Source organism: Plectropomus leopardus, chromosome 7 (genome assembly GCF_026936395.1).
Source record: "Plectropomus leopardus strain MGB_pleo_1.0 chromosome 7, ASM2693639v1, whole genome shotgun sequence".
Lineage (NCBI taxonomy): Eukaryota > Metazoa > Chordata > Actinopteri > Perciformes > Serranidae > Plectropomus > Plectropomus leopardus.
This window is the reverse complement of record NC_142182.1, coordinates 10,276,384-10,299,061: the sequence shown is the minus strand read 5'-3', so window position 1 is coordinate 10,299,061 and position 22,678 is coordinate 10,276,384. Positions and strand designations below refer to the sequence as shown.

Genomic DNA, 22,678 nt, shown 5'->3' with positions numbered 1-22,678 from the left:
GTGTGACCGAGTCTATCGCACAGCCGTGGTTCTGTGCACACACAAACACACATGCACTCACACCATGACACACATCACTGGGTGTTAAAGATAGAGTGCACAGATCCATCAGTCTTTTGTTGCTCTCAGGAGGCCCCCCAGTCTTCCTAAAGTCGCTCCTAATGCTGCCTGCTGTGAATATGCAACATCCCACCATTAATAACTCAGAAATATCCCTCTAATTCTCATCTGCATGCCGCTCATGCATTATAAATACCCTCCAGCATGGTGAAGATGGACAGTATACGGCCACTAAGACTTGTGAAGCAGGTGGTACGTGGAGTCTGAGTACAGCGAAGAGTGTCGAGAGCGGCAGGTAGCCTCTCTAGAGCCAGCATCCGTCATTAGTGAGGAGCTTAGCCCCCAACAGAGAGGCAACACCGGGCAGCACGTCCCAGTGAGACCCACTGGCGCGGTTAGGGTTAAAACCCAGATTTCTATGTATAATCCTGTGTGTGTGTGTGTGTGTGTGTGTGTGTGTGTGTGTGTGTGTGTGTTAATGATGGTAAGTGATGGTAGAGGAAAAAATCATTGGTGTCATATTATATTTACAACAGTCATCACAGACAAAGCTGCATATCACCTCACCTCTTTGCATAATACACAGAAGCAAACAGCACATTATACTCCATCGCACATATATACGCGGAGCACTCACACGTGCTTACAAATGCAAATACACAAACATGTTACTGTGTGATTTACACAAAAGAGGGGGTTTAAACAGCCAAGCTACCGTTTCTGTACAGATTTATTTGCATATAAAGATTCACAAGAATCTCCTGTGAACACTGCCTCATGAACATTAACATGCACACATAAATAAACAATAACAGTATGTATAAAAGCATAATGAAATGGTAGCAGATTCAACAAATAATTACCCTACATCGACTACTAGTGATAGCTAAAAATCCATCTTACAGTACCTTAAGAAGAATCGCACTGAAGCAATTTAAGTCTGAGTAGTTTTCCCATCTGTCTCCACCACCAGTTTCCGCGTGCAACTTGACTGTCCCAGTAATCCAGTAAGCAGCGAGAACACCAGACTGGTGGCGGCTGCAGCAGCTCAGGCAGTGCATCTCAAAATGGGCCTTAACAAGCCTCTTTGATTCTGACTGATCATAAAAGCTCCACGGACAGTTTTGGTCTTTAATTCTAATTTTGAGCAAAGAGTGCACAGTGTGTGTCTGTGTGTGAGCCTCATTGATGGTGATGTCCACCTGGCTTGGAAAACAGGGATATGTGCTAATCAAACTGCAGGCAGTCTTCCAAGTGGTTTGAGGTCTGCGCACACAGTCACACATTCAAAAATAGTATCAATTCCAGACATGTTGATAAAGCCTCTTAAGCACCTGTTTGCAGCTAACTGTCTAAAGGATTTACTGCCACACTTACACACTGCAGGAGTAGGTGTTTAAGTCTGCAAGTCTGCGTCACATTGCACCTTATCGGCTCGGTTTATTGACTCGCTGTATGCAGGCCAGCCATTAGGAATTCTGGCAAAGTTTGCTAATGAATGAATATAGGAAAAAAATCAATCAAATCAAACAATACCGCATGGAGATATTAAATACAAAGTCTTGAAAAATGGTAAGGAACTGTACCTTATTTACCAGAGTAGAGGTATTAAAAACCAGTTGTGAGTTTTGAATAAAAAATACAATCTTCTAAAGTTAACTGTCCCTCCCCTAAGCCAAATAAAAAATCATAAACCCCTTCCCCAGTGTTTAAAACATTATCTGAAGTGCCTCACCTGTTTTGCACCACCCTTTCCCCTCTCATTATTAATGCCGCCCTATAGTGCAACTTTGGAGCATTATTACGACCCCTTCCTGTCATTAGTATTGACTGATATTATGACATGGCTCTTACCAATACGTGCCTTAGGTCATCTAGTTTAATGTAATGTCTGTGTCTTCACTGTAGCTTTCAAATTAACACGTTCTCACTCCGAAGTCGTCACATAGTGACGTTCGGTCAGTGACCTTCCATGTCAACCTATAGCGTTTTAGGTAACCTATGTTGTTCCGGGATGACTGATATCAACAAATGCTCGTGTGGTGGGATGACGTGGCACAGTCCCCATGTTGACGATGGTTGGGATTAGGCACCAATGTTATGGATGGTTAGACTGAGGCAAAAGAAGCACATGTAAAAGTGTAGAAACACACACACACACACACACATGACACAAACTCCAGACTCCTGCATGAAAGTTGGTTGTTTGTTGGACCCATCCACCTCCTGCCCTGCCAACCTTGTAAGTGCATTCACGCTCCTTATATTGCGCGGTTACTAAACCCGTTCTCAGTCCGAACTCAGATGGATACCTAAAACATCATATGCTGATGTGGAAGGTCACTGACCCACCATCACGATGACTTCAGAGTGAGACCGTGTTGTTAAAACTGAGTGCACTACAGCAGGTTTTATTTGCCAACATTAGTCTGCCTAACTCCTCATCTAGAGCTCCACCTGTCATGCCTGAACCAACTACCAGACATTTGGCATTTGTCTCTCTTCTCCTGTCATTTTCTTGTTCTGGCTGTATGTCAAACTGTGAGTTTATTATCCTGCTGTTGCATCTTTCTATGCCTTTAAACATTATTATTATTACCATATCTTTATTTAATGTAAGTGGGTTTTTGTCTTTCAGTATTTTTATCTTTTTGCTGTCAGTTGTTATGTCTCCTGCTTTTTTGTCTCCATTTATGGCTTTTTTTGTCAGCCTCGAGTGACGAAGGACAGCAAGTGCAGATGAAAGGGATTCTGCTCAGTCACTCTCTGCAGCACTGTTAGTAATCTGAATTTTGCTGTGTCACTCCGCACCCCAAATCTGTCATTCCATATTACAGTGAATGGCTCTCTATTTGTGTGTCTCTCTAAGTGTAGGCGTGTGTGTATGGATGTGTGTGTGTGTGTGTGTGGGGGGGGTTTCTAGACAGGCCTGTAAGGGAAGAGAGAGGCAGGTGCACTCTACTATCTTATGTCATTCTTGCTGCAGTGAAAGTCACCTTGGGTTTCAGTCAGACCCATTCATACTCAGACTAACCAGGGCAAACCTCCTTTGAAATATTTGAGTAGAAAATGAATAGAATACCTGATATGCAGGTGGATCAAAAGGCATCCATTCAACACAAACTTTCAACCTTTTCAAACTCGACCTTTGCTTCTGTCTTCCCTGTCCTACATACAGGCCTCTCACCACAGAGTGAGTGTGCGTCTGAGAGGCACTGAGCAGACAGAATGCGACAGAGGCATATTTTTCGAGGCTGGTTGTATGAAGGCGCTGGATTGAGTCACGCTCCAGCATTTTCTGCCCCAGTAAACTTAGCCCACTTTACCCAGTGCCGAGGAGGCTTCCCAGCCTACGCCATGCACAGAAATAGACACAGATAGACGCACACATACCCACCGACACTGTTAAGTGGATAAGAAAACATTGTTTCCCTGACACTGATTTAACAATTAACACTCTGGTAAGCAGGCATGCCCATCTGCCAGCAAGTCTGCACAACTTTTATGAATTACTCTAGCGTGCAAACAGCACACTCACATCAACTTAGGATCAAGACATGCACGTGAGTCCCCATCCCCAAAGTCCACACACGATTAGGAATCTGATTTGTAGCAGCGTGAGCGTTAAATGTTTGATGATACGGCTACATATTTAATCTTTACAGGCCAGATCATGAGGGGAAATGGGTTATACATGATTGTACTCCCAGGGGGGAATACTGGGATCTGGGAAAAGGGGGAAACATGCGTTAACACAATTTAATGTGTGTGTGGGTGTTTGTGTATGTCTCAGGGCTTTAATAATGTACACAGAATTTGTAGAGCTGTGTGCAACTCAGAATTATGTTGAATTTTATTTGTTCAATACGAGTATTCGACTGTTCCTCCTTTTTTCTCGTACAGAGTTTTAGAGTTTGAGCAGGGTTCAGCTGGATGTTAAGGGTGACTACGGCAGTAATACAGTAAACAAGCCAAGTTAGCCTTAAACATAGTCGACTAATTGGTCTCTGACTGATTTTCAGGGGGCAGCTCTAAGAATTTGTACAGTACTGAATCCTGCCCTACAGATTATTTACTATAGATATGAGTGTCTGTTTGCACACATTTAGGGGTGCATCAAATAGGCCCCAGTGCTGCTATTTCATGTCCTATATAAACTACGATTATTTTAATTATCAATTAATAAGTTGGTTATTTTTCCAATTAGTTGCTCAAATTATAAAATGTCAGAATATAGATTAAAGTGCCCATTATTGTTCCCTATGCATCAAGGTGATTTCATCAAATTACTTCCTGTGTTCAAAGACAACCCAGAACTGAAAAATATTCTCTGAACAATAAAATAAAACAACAAAAACTGCTCATCGCCATATTTGAGAAGTTGTAACCAGATGATGCACTTCTAAGTGATTATCAAAACTGCTCTAAAATTTTTTTAATTAAATAGACTAATCATTTTGGCTCTGAGGCTGACCGAAAATCCATTAGGTAGGTTTTCCTGTTCTATTTCCTCTCTAGCCAAACAGTTTTCATTCCTCATAGCTCTGCAAAAGACTCATTTGTCTACACGCAGGACGCAGCTGTGCTTATAACCCTCGTAAACCTCTCAGTCCCTTGTAACTACTCAACTCTCCTTCTTTATAGACAATGAATCATTATGATCCCTTAGGCATGCAAACCACAAACTAACAAAGTATGAGCGCAAACAAATGCAAAGTACAAAGAGGATGCACCTGTGCGCACCATTACACTCACACACACATACACTCATACTTGCATTTCCTTGTTCTTCTAATGAGCCAACATGACCTTCTCATTCTATCACCCACATCACACATGTACTCCTTCTCCCAGGAGTGCAGTAACCCAAACCAGACTGTGCCAGCTCCACCTCTTGCTGCAGGCATGGTACTAAGCTGCTTGTTACTGTACAGATGGCCCCCACACCTCTGACAGGTGCACCATGCAAACCAATGCCGAACGCTGGTCAAATGACTCAAGCAGATTTTCTTTGTTAACGTGCAGAGGAGGAGGAAGAAGAGGGGGAGGAGAGCCCTTGGGAAAGACAGGCGTAATTTGAGGAGATCTCCACCTCCTGATATTACTCCAGGACATCCTTCTCATCATTGTGAAGGTAAAATGTAGAATCACAGCAGTGCAGTTTCTGTTTGTATGGTTTTTATAGCGGCCGTTTCAACATACCATAGTTCCTAGGCCACTTAGTCTGCAAGGTGTCCCGGTTCTGACACGTGTTCCAGCTCCAGTTTGTAAAATCCAAATACTCACAAGAAACACGAAAAAAAAAAAAAAACTGCAGGCAAAGTCCATCCAAAATAACATCTTGTCTGGTCCACTACCGACTTGACATCCTATTCCTCACATAAAAGAGTAAAAAGAAACGTTCATACGCAATGAAGCATGTTCTACAAGATAAAGCGCGGTCAAAAAACGTATCTTGATCTGCACCTATGCAGTCTTCTCACCATTTCCAAGCAAGACGTCATCCTATCCTCATTTGTCATGCGCACAACTATAGCTGTGGTAAACAGCTTAGCCCGCAGTCTAACAGAAACATTGTAATAAGTAATACAAAAGTAAACTTGTCAACTAATATACACCACTCAAAACACACAGACACTGTTATGTAAACCTAATAAATTAAGAAAATATATTATATGTCATATACCAATACAAACATTTTTACCAAGTATAAAATACATGATAGAGTGGCTCTAACAGTTTTAAATTGATTACTTTAAGCACTGATGGTCAGCAACTCTGCATGACAAACATTTACGCCTCACATGTGAAACGGAGGATGTCGAAGAAACCACAGGGGCCTGACAGAGGGGGGCCAGACTGACCCCCTGAGGCTACAGCCTCCTCTTGAGGCCCCCTGCTAGACAGACCAGTCACCTCCCACCCTTCTCTTGCCTTTGTCCTTGCTGCTTCTCCTCACCTCCACAGCAGTCAGAAAAAAGATGTGCTGTGACAGGCAGGGCTTGATCAGTCCTAGGTTTCACTCCAAGCCAGGATCCTGTCCCTTGGTATTTACCACTTATTTACATTCAGCTCGCATCATTGCCATGGGAACAGGGGAGCAGCTGAAGCTACGACAGAGAAAAGACGCAAGAAAGAGCTGAAGATTGGGTGCATGAAAAATGAAGGACAGAAAAAAGAGGGAGGATTTATTGGGGGGTAGATCCTATGTAATAGCCCCTCCAGTAGACAGCAGGGGTAATGGGACGGTCACTCGGTCAATGACAAAACTCATTATTTATCAAGTGCAGCCTTTAACATATGCTTCCCTCCTTCAGTCTCTTTGTCCCTCTCTGTCCTCCCCTTACTCCTTCTTGTCATTTTCTCTCTCTTGATTTCACTTGCTTTCCAGCTCTTTCTCTTTCGCCCGTTCATTGTCCCCCCTTTTGGACAGCAGGAAGAGCAGGATGAGGTCATTAATTATACACATAACCGTTCTCTGGTCACCTCACACACACACATACACTCTCCTCCTCTGCCACCTGGTCCTCTCCACAAGCCCATGTGTCTCTGAGAAAGCTGTGATGACGGATGAGAGGAACTGTGGAGTTGTCCAATAAAACTGTGTTTATTGGGGCCAAACGGCCAGTGCTCACACACACAGCGGCAGAGTAGCAGACCGCTGCTCATTAGAGCTGAAGGTCTCCGCTTATTGGCTCCATACATCAGACAGGACATGGCGAGGAAAAGGCCGGTTGCCTCTGACAACCGAGAATCTCAAGTCAGGAGTTTTTCCATCACCAGTGTTGACCTTCTCAACGCTCACTCACTACTGTGGAGAAATTCCACCCACACTTTACTGAAGAGCTACAGGAACAAGTACAGACACCACTTAAAACATACAGCCAAGAAGGCCTGCTCTTCTTCAGAGAGTGAAACCCAACTGGACTTTTAAGTGTTTGGATTCATGAGTTAGGTAAGCCTTGAGCTAGAAAAGGGGAATCCCATCACACAGCGCACTCTGGTGGTCAGACTATAAAAAGCAAGACAGTGGTGAGAAGCTTTAGAAAAGTGATAAAGGTGAATACAGTTACAGAAATGGCACATGAAAGGGGACTTAAGAGGAATTCAGACAAATCTTTTTTTTCCCACGGAAGCCACATGTCTTACAGCATCACACTGCAAAACCATACAATTAACACTGATAAACAGGCACAGTGGGTGCAAGCTCACACAGAGACACAACTGAACTGGAAAGTTGCAACACACTGATTACCACAGAACTGGATCAGTGCCTATGGGAAACTTTTGCCACAGCAAAAACTACATTATGATTTACAAAGGTGCACTATTATTTTTGAAATGGCTTTTATCCAAGACCAGTATAAATAATAATTATCCAACTGCACCCACTTCAGGACTTGTAGGACAACATTCCAACATGAGATTGATAGTGGCACCCACCTCTTTATTATCTACTATACAAATCATTAGGCACTGCTTTAGTTTTGTTAGATCCATACACAAGTGTCAACATGTGGATTAAAGTATGTCCTGTATGAAGGAAAAAGTAGTGTCTGATGTTGGAAGTGTTGAGAGAGCTCACACATCAGCAAAGAAAAGATATGAACTTCTGCATAATCCCGACATTCGATCAATGCAAAGCATGTAGGAAATTTATATCAGCATCCCACAGAAACAGAGTCTCCACTAGGGATGCACGATAACATCAACACGTTATCAGTGTTGGCAGATACTGGCTTTAAATTAAAGATTATACATTGGTAAACATGCTGAATTCTGCCGATATCACAAGTCAATATTTATTTTTCAATTGACAAAGTGAACTTGTATAAAGTATCAACCCGAAGTTGAAGTATTTTCTCTTATTTTGCACAATGAATAATTATTACATACAGTGAAAAGCATTGTATTTTATGGCTGGTGGGCCATCATGATAAGAGTATGCATAATATGATGTGAATTCCACTACATTAGAGGCTTGGTGATAAAAGTGGAAATATTGATATTGGTTGTTTTTAAATCGGCATATCTGATATCAGCAAAACTCTAATATCGTGCATCCTTAGTTCCCACCAGGAAGACAGTTCAGTGACACAAAACTCAACCCTCAGAACTTAACAGTAATTTGCTATTTAGCTTCTTACTTTAACCAAAAATAGCAAACTTACCAAACTCATCCATGTCTCACAGCAAACCAGATACAGAGCAAAAGCAGAGATCACAGTACACAGCTGCACACAAGCTGATCCAAATCACCCAATCAGCAGGTGCAATCAAGCATGTGCCTGCTGCTACCTAAGGTACAAAAACTAAACCTGGATGGACAAGTCCTCAGTTGTCACCTGAGGTTGCAACAAAACCAAATAAGGCCAAATCACCACAAGATCTAGACTTCATCTTATCCGCACGGTGAAATTAATCTCAGACGACCCGCTCTGTCTTGACCCAGATCATGTGAAAGCCATACAAAGCGCAGCCTGGAAAACAGGCGCACCTAGTGGAGCGGAGTTGGTGTGTGTTTTAAGTATATGTTAATTTACATATCTGCATCTTAGACAAAGCAAGAAATTCCAGTCATTTCCCAACTGTAAAAAGACACCCATATTGGCAAGGTTTATGTGCACAAAATGCCTTTCCAGAACCAGACAGTATTCCTACCAAGCTGTTTACATCACTACTGAAAATGAATGTTCCAGTGTTCCATGTTTAGTTTGTGTACAACACGTCCATGACAACACACAGAGATAACCGTAGACATGCAAGTGTTACGAACCGCTATAAAAACATACATATTCCAATCGCTCTGTAAACACGTCCAAGGGATGCTCTTAAAACATGAATAACACCAGCATATCCCACACGTCTTAGTCGGAATGTGCTTAATTTGGAATAACCAAACAGAATACACTGTTGTTTTAAATTCAGAATATCATAATATCAAAAAGAATAGTGGAATGTTAGTGTGCATGTAAACATAGTCACAGACTATTTGTGTCTCACAAATGCACATGTATATTTAAAATCAGATATGCAAGACAACTTGCAGAAGTGCATGTACAAACAGAGTACACAGCGAATAACAACAGCTGCTGCCGAAAACCAGACACATCGACATACAAACACCTCTAGACATGTATTAATGGCCTTAACTGCACTGGCAGATGCTCACATCTGTTCAGAATAAAATAAACACATGTACATGCACACACACAAACACACACACAGGGGTGAGTTATAAATCTGACACACGTCACATTTAATTGTTCTAACAAGCGGTAATGAGAGCACGGAGGGTCAGCGAGACACTTAGGATGATGTAAGTATTCCTCGGAGGATGGATGAGCATCAATCTGGCAACCTTGATTTCATATTTGGGTTTAATTCAGCGTAATGGCAGCTGTCTACACATGGGAGAGGGGTGGTAATGGGATACCTGGCAACCACTGCAAAGCGTTCATAACTAGAGAAATGGATTGGTGATGAGAGGAAAAAATCCGGCAGGAAGGGTCCAATAAAACCCATAGCGCTATGTACACTTTGTTGATGAGGGAAGACAGAGGGCAAGCTTGAAATTATGGAAAATCAATGGTTTGTTTCCCCATACCAGTTGAATTATAGACCAAATCACCATGACATCACACCAACAACAGTCATTTCTGTGTAGACAACTGGCAATTGTTTTGAATTGTAACTGTAACATATAAGTTAGACACAGTGGACCAATTTTAGCCACCCAAAAGACTTGCCTAAAAAAACCAGTATCAGTTAACGTGTACACTGTTTTTGGAATATTTTTTCAGCTTTACCTTACACACCTATCAAGGCAAAAGTAGACCAGCTATTTTCATATTCTGCTGAGTAATATTAGTTTGTCAATGAACTCTGGCGGCTTTGAGATAACGGCTTCAGTTTTCAATTGAAAAAGTCTGTCTGATGGCAAGTCAAATCGGTAAAAATATTGTGATTTGGTGCTTCACATAGCAAAATTGAAACAACATAAAATAAAATAAAAAACAAATAAAAAAAAATAACAATAAAATGTTAATAAAGTAAATTAAAATAAACACTGGTGATGTATAATGCACATGAATAATGTAAATAAATGATTACACCTGAAAAACTAAGGCTATAACATTACACCAATTTAAAAAACTCACACTCAAACACACACACACACTTTGCAAGCAATCCCTTAGTGTAGGCCAATGTTAGATAGACATATACAAGCATGTTGCTGCTTTTTTTCCTCTGAGCAGCACCAATAAGATCACCAAAGCTGGACAAAGCTGCCTTTGGTGTCATGGACTAATGCTTCAGAAAATGAAGAGCTGAAAATCAGGAACAGCTCTGAAGAATCCCCTCATCCATTCATCCATCCATCCATCCATCCATCTATCCAGCCATCTATCCAGTCATCCATCCATCCATCCATCCATCTATCTATCTATCTATCCATCCATCTATCCATCTATCCATCTATCCATCCATCCATCCATCCATCCATCTAGTCATCCATCCATCTATCCAATCTCGCTGCTTGGAGGCTGACAACCCTACATCAATAAGGCTGGTGGCAGCATTTATGTGCATATGCATATATGACCTGTGCATGCAGATCTACTGGAGCATGCAAATTGACCAGTGTGCATGCATGTGTTTGAGGGTATGCACTTTTTGTGTGCACATGTATGTACAGGTGAAAGTGTTCAATGTCTTTGTCTCCTTGAGCAGCTGAATGTATGTAATTCATGAATTAGACATTAGTGCACTAGAGCATAAAAAGTGCAAATGTAAAATCTGTGCATGCTATCTGCACTTTAAACTGACTAAACTATGGAGAGAAAAAATGCTTTTCTACAGAATGAGACAAAAGTGAAATGAGCTGTAAAATCTGTAACGCTGCGTTCTGTCACAAAATGTTCCACTTTTATCATTTTGTCTTTTACAATCCTCAAGAGCTGAGAAAAGTTTCTAAAAGGACAATGCCTAAATGCTGCTTTAATGCTGCCTTTTTCAGACAAAAATGGCAGCATTTTTTTCTTTTTTGTGTTTTTTTTCTCCCTTTTTCCCTGTGCACTGCAGTTTTCATTACTAATAACTCCCTCAGTTGGTCTGGATACAGAACTCTGATATACATGGATTCACAGGTTGCTTCTTTTCATCTGCCACTTAGGAGCTTCACCAAGAGGCAGTAACACATGGAGGTCCAAGTGACTGTCTCTAAATGGACGCCCCAGCCAACCAGTAGTAGCTCATGGCAGTTACAATGATATGATCCTTTGTGGTTTCCTAGTACCTGCTACTTTGCCAATTATGCTCAAAGGGGCACCCAGGTCAGTAGCCAGAAACACAGCAACCAGGGATCGAACCTGAGTCCCTGCAGTGGTGGGGGAGTGATTTTCCTCCACACTACCTGGTGCTTCAGGCGGCATTTGTAATTGAAATAGAGCCAGTATCCCTCAGTGCATGAGAATAGGTCAGAGCTGGACGAGCAAAATTGCTGCTGGAAAAAGCTGTGAGTATTAAATGTTGTTTTACGGCGTGTTTTTCTGTTGATATGGAGGTCCTTAGCACCGCAGACATTAGGTACAGCAATACACGCTGTTCTTTTGCCTCTATCCTCTTTTTTTCTACAACACACCTCTCTCACTCCCCTCAGGACAGTGTTGACATCACTCTGAGCTTGGTCAGCCAATCAAATTTCAGGAGCGCTGCTAGTGACTGCTGCCAGCGTCCTCTCTGCTTGTGCAAAGAGGTCACAGTTCAGAGCCCAGGGGAGGACGTATAGAGATGGAGGCAGGCTGGCTTAAAAGAGGGGAGAAATGGGCTAGAAATGGTGGGTCTCTGGTGGGGTTGAGGTGAAAATGGCACAATAAAGAGCGAAGGAAATGCTTAAGTGCGTGTGACTGGAATAGATAAGGAAATAATAGGGCAAGGGTGAGAAAGAAACTCCTATTTCCTGTGTGAGTGTATGCATGCGTATTTGTGTATGCGTAAAATTGTCTGTGCTAGGTTGATCTTCTGATAGGGTGATGTATGGTACCTGTTCAACGCAGGGTCACCCTTTGTCGCAAGAGTGACACTACCAATCCTCTGCTCGTTCATCAAAGGTGTCTGTGTATGTGTGTGTGTGTGTGTGTGTGTAGGCTTGTGATTACATACCAATATAGGAAAGTGTAATTGCCATTCTGAACCTCCGAAGGCTAAAAGCAGTACAAGGAAAGCTCTCCTGGGACTATCCATTCTATGCAATTACACAGATAGAGTCAATAATACATAATAAGACTGCTGGAGGCGCTTTAATCTAAAGTGCATGGTTTTAACACTGACACACAAATACGAGTGCATTTATTGAAGCACGGCGTTACAGTGAATTTCTCATTACGATCCTTATGTCATGCTGTGTCCTCTAACTATTTTTGTGGACAATTGACTAATTTTCCAACCCTCTTTCCATCGCCTTTCTTGGAAAATCATTTAAAAAAAAAGATGCCTGTCAACTGATAGAAGGCAATGAAGTGGAAAATCGGCAGCCTGTGTTTCCATGACAACACCTAACATTAAGTGCATCACTGGTTTGCTTCTCTGGTTGCTCACTTGCGCTCTGATTGATCTCATCGTTCGGGCCTCTTCAAGGGGACAAGAGTACATTTGACATGCTTGACACAGCAGGGCACGCTCACATGCACACACATGCACACACACACACACACACACACACACACACACACACACACACACACACACACACACACACAGGCTTAACAGTCACAATCAGAGATGGTGTATGGCCGACATGCAGTGCCACATCTTCAAATAGGGAAAGTGGAGATGTGTGGCAGAGATGAAAAGCTTCAAAAGGGGAACTGTGGAAGGATCTCTCTCTACATGGCATCCCACTGATTGCATCTTACACTATAAAGCAACAGTTCTGCTTCTCTTCATCTTCATCTGCCTCCCGGTGTGTCATGAAAGCACAGATTTATGTCCCAACAGATGTGTGAGTCTAATGTTGGGATGAAAATGTTCCTTGTTCACTTTATGTACATTGTATGGAAAGGTCAGAAGCTAATGAAGCTATTATTAGCTATAATTAGCTTCATAACACTGTGGCTGCTTAGCTACATGAGCTCAGGCACATCAAAGACGTTTTAATAATTTCACCTGGCTCAATTATTAACACCAAATAATGATGGTTTTCCCATTATAGTGTAAGTAAAATATGCGTTCTTCTAGGGCTGCAAATTAATCAAATATTAATCATGATCACAATTTTGGCTTCCCGCAATTAAATGAACATGATTGACTGCGATATTGTCGTTTAAATTGTGTGCTCCACTCATAAAACTCTGCTGCATATCAAATCAAGCACTTCCTGAACTAACAGCCAGTCTCCACTTATGAAGAGCTGACGCTACATATACGCCCTGTAGCGACAGCCTGTGAAAAACGTTCCTGACTGTTGGGACTGCAACCATGCAAAACAAAAATAATCAGTTCATCAACCATCATCACTCATTGTTTGGAAGTATTTCGGACTTAAGGGAGAATTAATCATATGCAAAGCGAGACTTGTGTCTGCAGCAGCTACGTATCCATAGGAGATGCTCTGAATTCAGGTGAAGAAGAATCTTATTTTAAGTCTAAATTTGATGCAAACATTTGTTAATGGTCAGGAATGTAGCACAAGGTAAAAGTGAAAGTGCAATACACATATTTTGTCACTAAAAACAATGAATAATCATGATCCCAGTACTGTTTAAAATAATCAGAATTATCACTTTGGCCATAATTGTGCAGCCGTGCTTTATTCCAAATTGAGAGTGCTGGGCTTCATTTGTTGTTACTTAAATTTAAATATTTAAATCACATCAAATGGTGATTTGCAACATAAAATCTATCGTTGCACTGTCCCTAATAGACACTGCCCTTGACAGTGCACTTAGTAGGCTAAGATGACAGCTGGGAGATGGGACTTAACAATATGTGTTTGTGTGTTTGTGTTTGTGTGTGCGTGTGTGTGTGTGTGTGTGTGTGTGTGTGTGTGTGTGTGTGTGTGTGTGTGTGTGCGCCTCCGCATGTGTGTATGTTTGCATGTGCCTCATGTGGTTCCAGCCACCAGACATCCCCCCTTTTGCTGCTTACTTTGGCCTTTAAATGCTGCCAGCCAACCTGCTGTGTACTGAATGTGTGTGTATGTGTGTGTGTGTGTGTGTGTGTGTGTGTCTCAGTGTCTGAGTGGGTTGCCAAAGACAGCCCCACCTTGTGCTGCAAATCCAAACCCCACCAGCCCTGCCTTTCTCTCCTAATTATTTTCATCCAAGCAGCGAGGCGGTGGGCTACAGGGATGTTGGTCTGGTCACCTCCCTTTTGGCTGCTTCGTCCTCTCCTCTGTGCCACCCTGACCTTAAGCATCCTGACAGCCGCCTGCCCACTAATGAAGCAGGTGGATGGATGGATGGATGGATGGATGGACAGAGGGGTAAAGGAAGGAGCGAAGGGGAAGGGGCAAAAAAACATGTGGTACCCAGGGCTTGTAGGGCTGTTGGGGTAGGGAGAATGAGTCAGACTGATGTCAAGTTAGGATGTTTGTGACAGTTTGCATGTGGTGACGTGGAGCCAAAGCATCATATAGACGAGGGGAAGGTGAGTTGTGTGTGTGTGTGTGTGTGTGTGTGTGTGTGTGTGTGTGTGTGTGTATGTGTGATGGCCAATGCTTAATAGAATAAATATGTCTTTGTGGGATAAGTGTGCATGTATGTCCAAGCCCTCGGCCATTTCTGTAATGGCTCCATCTGTCATGGGCAGCTGGAGGCACACACACACATGCATGTGCACACACGTGACCTGAAGAGGAATGAGGCTAGAGACACGAGAGGTGGTGACACTGTGCTGAATAAGAGAGGGAGCCAGTAGATGAACGACAGGAGTGAGAGCATGATGGAGTAAAGGAGACAGGGAGGAGCAGAGGACTCTCTCTGATTAGATTGATGGGGCATTGACGGGGTTAATCTCTTGATAACTTCTCCCTATTGATCCACTAACACACAGGAGGGGTTGACTTGAGAGAGATGACACACACACACTGATTTGTGTAGAACAGGTGCCGTATGTATGTGTTGTACGGCACATATTCTCCAGAGAAAGATTTCTATGAAGCTAGAGCTCCTTGGTCTACTGACCTATATGCATATATTACATACAACAGGGGATACCGACAGGGAACTTGATCTCTCACTTTTAGATTCTTTGAGTGTGTCTTCGGTTCGTTTGCCTGTCTAAATCTGTTCTCTCTCTCATCTTCGCCTCAAAAAGATAAGAAGCCGATAGTGAGCACAGTTAAGCAGAGAAGAGATGTGGAAACAGTGTGCAATAATGTCTTAGTGAAGCAATGTCCTGACTGCAATACTATAACATCCCATTAAAAAGACAAAAAGACAGATTATATAATAATATACAATGATGAGGAATGTGCGTGAGCAAAGTTTATGGACGCTGAGGATAACAAATTGGCAACTTCTTTGAGATTCCCTCAGGAATGCTAACTTTGCTCTGCATGCTCTGTGTGTGTCGTGTTGACCTGCTTTTTAGTTGTATGTAACAAAGGCAACACAGACGCACAGCTCACTGATGCTTATTTTATTTCATTTTCCTGCTTCACTGCCCATTACTGTCATCTTAAATAAAGAAACCGAGAGGAAGAGCAATACAAAGAGCAGGGGAAAAAATAGAAAACGTGCCAGAGTGAGGTAGAGGAAAGGGAGCTTTGAGGAGATATAAGTACGACTCCTTTTAAAGTCCACTAGATAGCCTACACAGCCATCTCAGCACAATTTCCCCATTTTAGCGAGCATGGGGATTAGGAGTATTGCAGCTTTTACAGGCTATTGCTATTCCCTGTCTGTTATCTTGGGGTTGAGGTCACCTTTTGTGTATCCCCGAAGCGAGACCTAGAGGCATACTGCCCTACAAAGACAAGAAGAAATCGATTTTTTTCTTTTTCGTCTTTGGACATGTGAAAACCACTGAATACAGTTTATATGAGGAAAAAACAGCCATAAATGCCACCACTTTTATTTGAAGGCAGAAGATAAACTTTGAAGTAATTTTTGCTCAGATTTGCTAAAGATGCTGTTGTGCTCTTTGGCTGTGAGTATACACTGCTCCGCTGCCACTGAGAAACACCCCGACATTGCTCCGCTTTTACTTTGTTCTTTTCTTTACTTTTCTCATCTCTGCTGCTGTTTACAAGTAAACTGAGGGATAGTAAGAAAAAAACATATCAAAGTTCCTGTTTTTACTACATTCCCCTTTTTATCTCAGAGGGTGAGAAAAAGCACATTAAAGCGAGTTTATTCAGTGTAAACTTTGAGAGACTCCTGCATTGGCTCATTATGCTCTGATTCATTCACATAAATCTACTAAAGTGACTTTGATGCCAGAACTGAGATACACAGATCGACTGTGGGGCATGTGAAGCTCAATGTGGCTGATGAAGATAAATGCAAAAGTCATTTAGTCATTGAAAGCGATTCCCACAGCTCTTGGGTAAATCTGGCCAGGGTGGCAGACAGCACAGATATGGCAGGCTTGATTCCACGCCATAACTTTGAAGCCAAGTCTATCTCCAAACAGCCCGCTAACACTCCTCTTTGGATTAGATCATGGGCCGATCTGCAAATACCAATTACAGCGCTCGTGTTAACTGCCAAAGACACGGCGAGGGGGCCGACAGACAGACAGACAGACAGACGGGCAGGTGGGCAGACAAACAGTACGGAGAAGCGGCAAAGAGACAGGCTTGGCTTAAAAAAGAGAGTGTGTAGCGCATTGTGCACAAGGGAAAAGTGTGTGTGTGGGGGGGCAATGAAATGAAGAGAAGAAGAAGGACGAGTGGTAAAGGTGAGGGAGGAGAGGTGAGCAGACGTGGGTACTCGTGTGTGAAAACACCATCAGGTCATCCCAGTGCTTTAACCCTTTCAGCACCCTCACATCTCCTCAAAGCTTGTGTAGGAGTCACTATATGGTTTTTTAACCCTCTATGGTACAGCGTTGCCACATGGCAACAACCCCATTTTAAGCCTTCTACACACAGATAATACATTCAAAGTTATGATGCAATGCATTAAAAAAGAGGTGGGGTTCTAAGTAAACCAATTGCAGTGTTTAAATTTGTCACATTACTTTCTATAGGCCATTTTGAAACCCTTTTCTGCAGACATCATGGACGGGAGGAGCCTCACCATTTGACGCCTAAAATTCAACAAAAAAGTGTTTTTGAAGTTTTTCAATGGGAAAAAAAATATACACTCAACAATAGGTTAGTTAAGTTCATTATCATGTAGTTTCTTGCACTGTAGTCAATCAATAAATAATAGAAAATGTTAAAAATGTGTACGTTGCCATATGGCAACACCGTACCATTATGGATTGCTAGCCTGGCATGTTGATAACATTTTGTATTTAGTTATAGGCCTACTTTGCAATTGCATTGGTGTACACTGATCTTCTATAGTCTCTAAACTATAATAATGCACTTTGTGAGTCCTTTCCACATTGCATATGATGATATTTGACACATCTTTCTTCCATTTACAGAATGAATGCAAATTTTTTTTATGGTACATCGCGGAAAAAGGCTGAACTAGCCCTCCCACTAGATGATAGTGAAGATGACAAAGAATTCAGTGACGAGGAAAATGAGCTGCTGGAAACACAGAGTGAGAGTGATGAAGACAGTGAGACCGATGAAGATTATGAGCCAGAGAATGAGGACAGTGGGGACAGTGAGGACAGAGACAGTGAGGGCAATGGAGACAGTGAGGAGAGGGAGGACAGTGAGGATGAAAGTGAAGTGACAGGTATTACCAGTAAGAGAGTGTAAAATGGGTAACATCTTGACCCTAACCCTGTTCAGGCTACTGGGGATTGTTTATACTATAACATGAGTTTTAAAATAAATGTTACATACAATTTTAAACAAAACTCATGTTTTCATTACTTTCCATTATGGTACGGTGTTGCCATATGGCAACGAACCCTAAAAACTACTAAAAAAATAATATTTTTTGAAAATGTCTCTTAATTATGTTTACTTGGTCTATTTTAAGACAAAAAAACACCCCAAACATTTTTTTACCAACTGGGATCATAGTGCGTACCATAGAGGGTTAACTAATTCTATATGTTGGAATATGATCAAACAGACTATTAAAATGGAAGCAATTTTTCACATAGTTGGTAGAGGAAGCATCAAGGATTTATTTTTTGGTTGTATAGGTCTGTACCAGTGGTGATAAAATAAGGAGTGGGAGGGGAAGAGGGGATGTATAAGAGAGAGCCAGGTTGCGAAATCATCTCTGTCCTCTTAGGGAGAGCAGGCTGAAGGGGAAGAAGGCAAACCCTCTGACCAGATTAAAAAGCAGCATCTACTTGGAGAAAATAGTGTCAGTGCCATAAAGGCAACAAAATATGTTATGCATATGCATGCCACAGCATAAGAGACAACTGACACAAAGACATATAACCAGAGTTCATTTCCTCACAGCTCACACAGCCTTTTCTACTTACTCTTTCTTTAAGTAATGAATATATGTAATGTGTGTTTTGTGAATGGCAACAACATTTTTGTTCATGTTAATAAAGCTATTTGAACTTGAAAGAATAGCAAAATAATTATATATTAGGGTGCAAAGCCGATTCAAACTGGGTCTGTATTGTATCCAATGATTTATGTCAGGAAATAACTGTAAGAAACAGTTACAAAATCACTCTCCTCTCCTGCCAAAAATGCAATCATACCTTTATAAATATTAATAACATTATCACAGCTTCAATATTACAGTGCTCTCCTTATCCAGCTGACTCTCCCTCTCTACCACATTACACACAATAACTCTCACTATAATATATATCACACATAAAATCCCAGCTAGAACAAACAGGTTTTCATCTCAAATCTCAACTGGGAGGGAGATACCTCTCAGGGTCCATTACTGTCCACACATTTGCGCTGGATGTCACATGCAGGCACATGCATACAGACAAATAACCAAGTGTGTTCTGACAGAAACACACGCACACACATCATGTTCTTCTTTCATTAGCTTTTTCAGCACGGCACAGCCACAGACATTCACTGTCAGACAGATGCTGTTGAGGACAATGAGGCATCAACCTAAAAGCTCCCGTGTTAGACCGAGCTATCGAACACAGACGGTCATGCATCACAAGAACAATGGTGAATCGCCACTTTCAGAAATTCACCCAGTTCACTGTACAAACTGAACCCAGTTCCTCCCTTGCACATCCTTCTCCACTCGTTTTTTCCCTATCCTAAATCAAAAGGACAGTGGTTTGTACTGAAGGGACAGAGGCACCACTCTGTAACACTGAGTCATTCTTTTAAAGCAAACCCTTGATAAAGGGATAGTTCAGATTTTTTGAAGCGGGGTTGTATGGGGTACTTATCCATAGTCTGTGGAAGATGAACATGGAAGCCAATGTAATCTATTCTATGTTGGTTTCAGCAACAAAACAAATTTAAACCACTTAAAAAAAGGTCCAAGTAAAAAAAAAATCGATCCCGCTTTATATTATATATTTACAATTTTCACAGCTTTACCTTGATGTCAGACAGAGATCAAAATACGGGAAAATGTAGCTGTTACATTGCTCTCTTCAAAGCCAGACTCCATATAAAAAAACAGTGATTTCAAATTGCAGAACACAGGAGCTGCTAGCCTTCCGCTGCCTCAATCAGTCATTGTTTTTGTGTGACTTTGGCATTTAACAGGATTAGGTCAGATTCACCGAACCCACACAGTAACACGAACTAACTAAACTGATCAAGGCAGCTGTTACTACTGTTTTTGTCCATGGAGTCTGGCAGCTTTGATAAGAAGATAGCCGAGGACCTGAAGCTCTTAACAGTTTCCCCAACTAAACAGGCAAGGTGAAGTGGTAGAAATACACTCAATCTAGCATACAACTAAACAGATATTGATTTATTATTTTTTTGATTGATTTTTTTAGGTGGCTAAAAAAGGTTTTGTTGCTGACCCCCATTATCAGCAGTACATTGCTTAGCTTCCATGACGGACTCCAGCCTGAATCTACAGTAAGTTATACACTTACTATAGACTAGTACCTCATACAAACCCCCTTCAAAAAAATCTAAACTATCCCCTCAATCTGTGCACAGACAAACACACACAGACACACAAATGCATACACTTTGCATGCAAACTGAAACTGTTTACATTTTCTGCAGTGCTTAAATATGTTTATATACTATCTGAGACCTCCTGTCTCTCTCACACTCTCCCAGCATTCTGCCTATCCCCCCTAGCAACGCCGGTAGCTCGGAAACTTCTCAGCTCGAGTTCGAGCATCACCACGGCGACAGCGGCACGGACTGATTCATTTCAGCAGCTCAGCCAGCGGCTTGCAGGGCATGCTATGTCCCTATATGCCATTCTGGTGATGGATTCCTGTGGAGGAAGCAGTAGTTGGGATGCTCTGTGATCCCCATGGTAACCTACCCGCGTCCTCATTGGAGACAGCAGTCCCTCCATGGCTGATTCGGTTGGTTGCGGTGGGCTCGGGTCCCCTCAGCTGTGTCAGTGTATTATCCCCAGCCCGCAAATAGATCCTGTTAGAAACGCTGTCTCATCCTCAGAGCGAACATCTCCTCTACAACGCAGCTCCCTACCCACCCAGAGAGCCCAGCGCACTGACAGGCACACAGAGAGAGCCTGTGTGTGTATGTGTCCGTGACACACACACAGGGACACACAGTGAGGAGCAGGAGAGGAGATGGCAATGCCAAAGTCCTGGTGCTTCTCCTTCTTCCACTGCTGACCTGTCAGTTGGTGTGTGATCTTCTCCTATAAAGCTGTGTGGGTTTTAATGTGTCCATGGACTCTCTGTCTCTCTCTCTCTGTCTTTGGCGTCTCGTTGCTCCCTCTCTCTCTCTCTCTCTCTCTCTCTCTCTCTCTCTTTCTCCCTCACTGCCTCCAGCTACATTCGTTCCCTTCAATGTGGCAAATGATTGCAGGTCTTTTTTTTTCATGGTACAGCTCTCCTGCTTGTGCTCTCTCTCTCCTCTCCTCTCCTCTCCTCTCCTCTCCTCTCCCTCTCCTCCTCTCTCTCCGTCTGTCCCTTCTCACCCTCTCAGCTTCCCATAATGCTTCTTTTTCCGTCCTCCTGCTCACTGTCAACTCCTTGTTCCCGCCCAAGCCCCAAGCCGAGGGGTCAGACAAAATGTACATTTATAGTGTGTGTGTGTGTGTGTGTGTGTGTGTGTGTGTGTGTGTGTGTGTGTGTGTGTGTGTGTGTGTGTGAAAGAGACGGAGAAAGAAACCAAAAGAGACACAGAGAAAGGGAAGAGAGGGCACTCTCCGGGCCACTATTGTCCCCCCGGACAATAGTGGCTCTTAATCGCCTAGCATCCTTATCACCTTCTTTTCTCTTAATATACAAGGCATGAGTCACCCTTTCAAACGTGCAGATGCACCAACACACACACTTACTCAAACACTGTCCCTCCTTTACAAACATACCCACGCTCATACGGCTGCAGCTGCGCCATAACCTGAACTCATAACATAACAGGTCACCTGACATACTACAGGCTGTTTGGTTTGATGCCATGTTCTTCTTGTTGACTGTAGGTTTCTGACCTGTTGCATGTATTGGAGCTGCTATAAAAGAAAAACTGCAAAATTAAAGGGATAGTGCAGATTTTTTGAAGTGGGGACAAATGGGGTAGAATCAGTGCATTACCTACAGTAGATGTCAGTCAGCCCGCTCCAGTATAGAGAGGCAGGCTGGAGTACTGACATGGAAGCTGAGCAATCTTCTGCTATGGAGAGATCAGCAGCAACATATTTTAGCCACATAAAAAAAGTCTTAGCAAAAAAAAAATAAAATATATATATATATATATATATATATATATATATATATATATATATATATATATATATATATATATATATAATTTAAGTGTATGCTATATTAAAAGGACTCTTACTGCTTTACCTTTTTGTCAGACAGCCCGTTTTAACGGGGAAGTCGACAACAGCTTCAGATCCCCATCTACCGCTCACGTCTAAACCACCAGACTCCACTGAGAAAAACAGTCATTTTAGCGCACTAAACACAGTCGCTGCTTATCTACCCCTGCTTTTGTCAGTTAGGCAGTTTGTGTTATTGTGTGACTTTACTGAATCTTAATTAACGTTCTAAAAAGCCAAAGTCACATAACAACACAAACGAACTAACTGATCAAAGCAGCAGTAGATCAGCAGCTCCTGTATTCAGTGAAATAAAATTACTATTTTTCTCAGTAGAATCTGGCTTTTAACAGAGCATTATAACGGCTTCATTTCCCCGTTGGAATAATTGTCTGACACTAAAGCAAAGCAGTAAAAATATTCTTAATATAACAATTAACACTTGTACTACATCTACTGTTTGTGATGTACTGTTTATGGATAAGTAGTCCATACAGTACCACATCAAAAAATCAGAACTATCCCTTTAAGAGGGATGGCTGAGTGCCACTGGAAACGCTTTTTGTGTGTGTGTGTTTCTGTTAAGTGTGTATTAA

General features: G+C 42.1%; 1 protein-coding gene across 8 annotated transcripts in view; it reads right to left on the bottom strand.

Annotated features, from left to right (window-relative positions):
• frmd4a (FERM domain containing 4A) overlaps positions 1–22,678 on the bottom strand; it is a 133,785-nt gene that overhangs the window by 88,811 nt on the left and 22,296 nt on the right. For 3 of the 8 annotated variants that reach the window (XM_088079882.1, XM_088079879.1, XM_088079881.1), the window contains exon 1: positions 969–1,228. The exons of 2 other annotated variants lie outside the window; for them this stretch is intronic. In XM_088079882.1, the coding sequence (XP_087936008.1) occupies positions 969–1,121 (153 nt within the window). In that variant the 5' untranslated portion in view covers positions 1,122–1,228. Of the gene's footprint in view, positions 1–968; positions 1,229–20,606; positions 21,067–22,678 lie in introns of those variants that run through there. 3 more of the 8 variants (XM_088079892.1, XM_088079880.1, XM_088079888.1) reach the window with 2 other exon arrangements.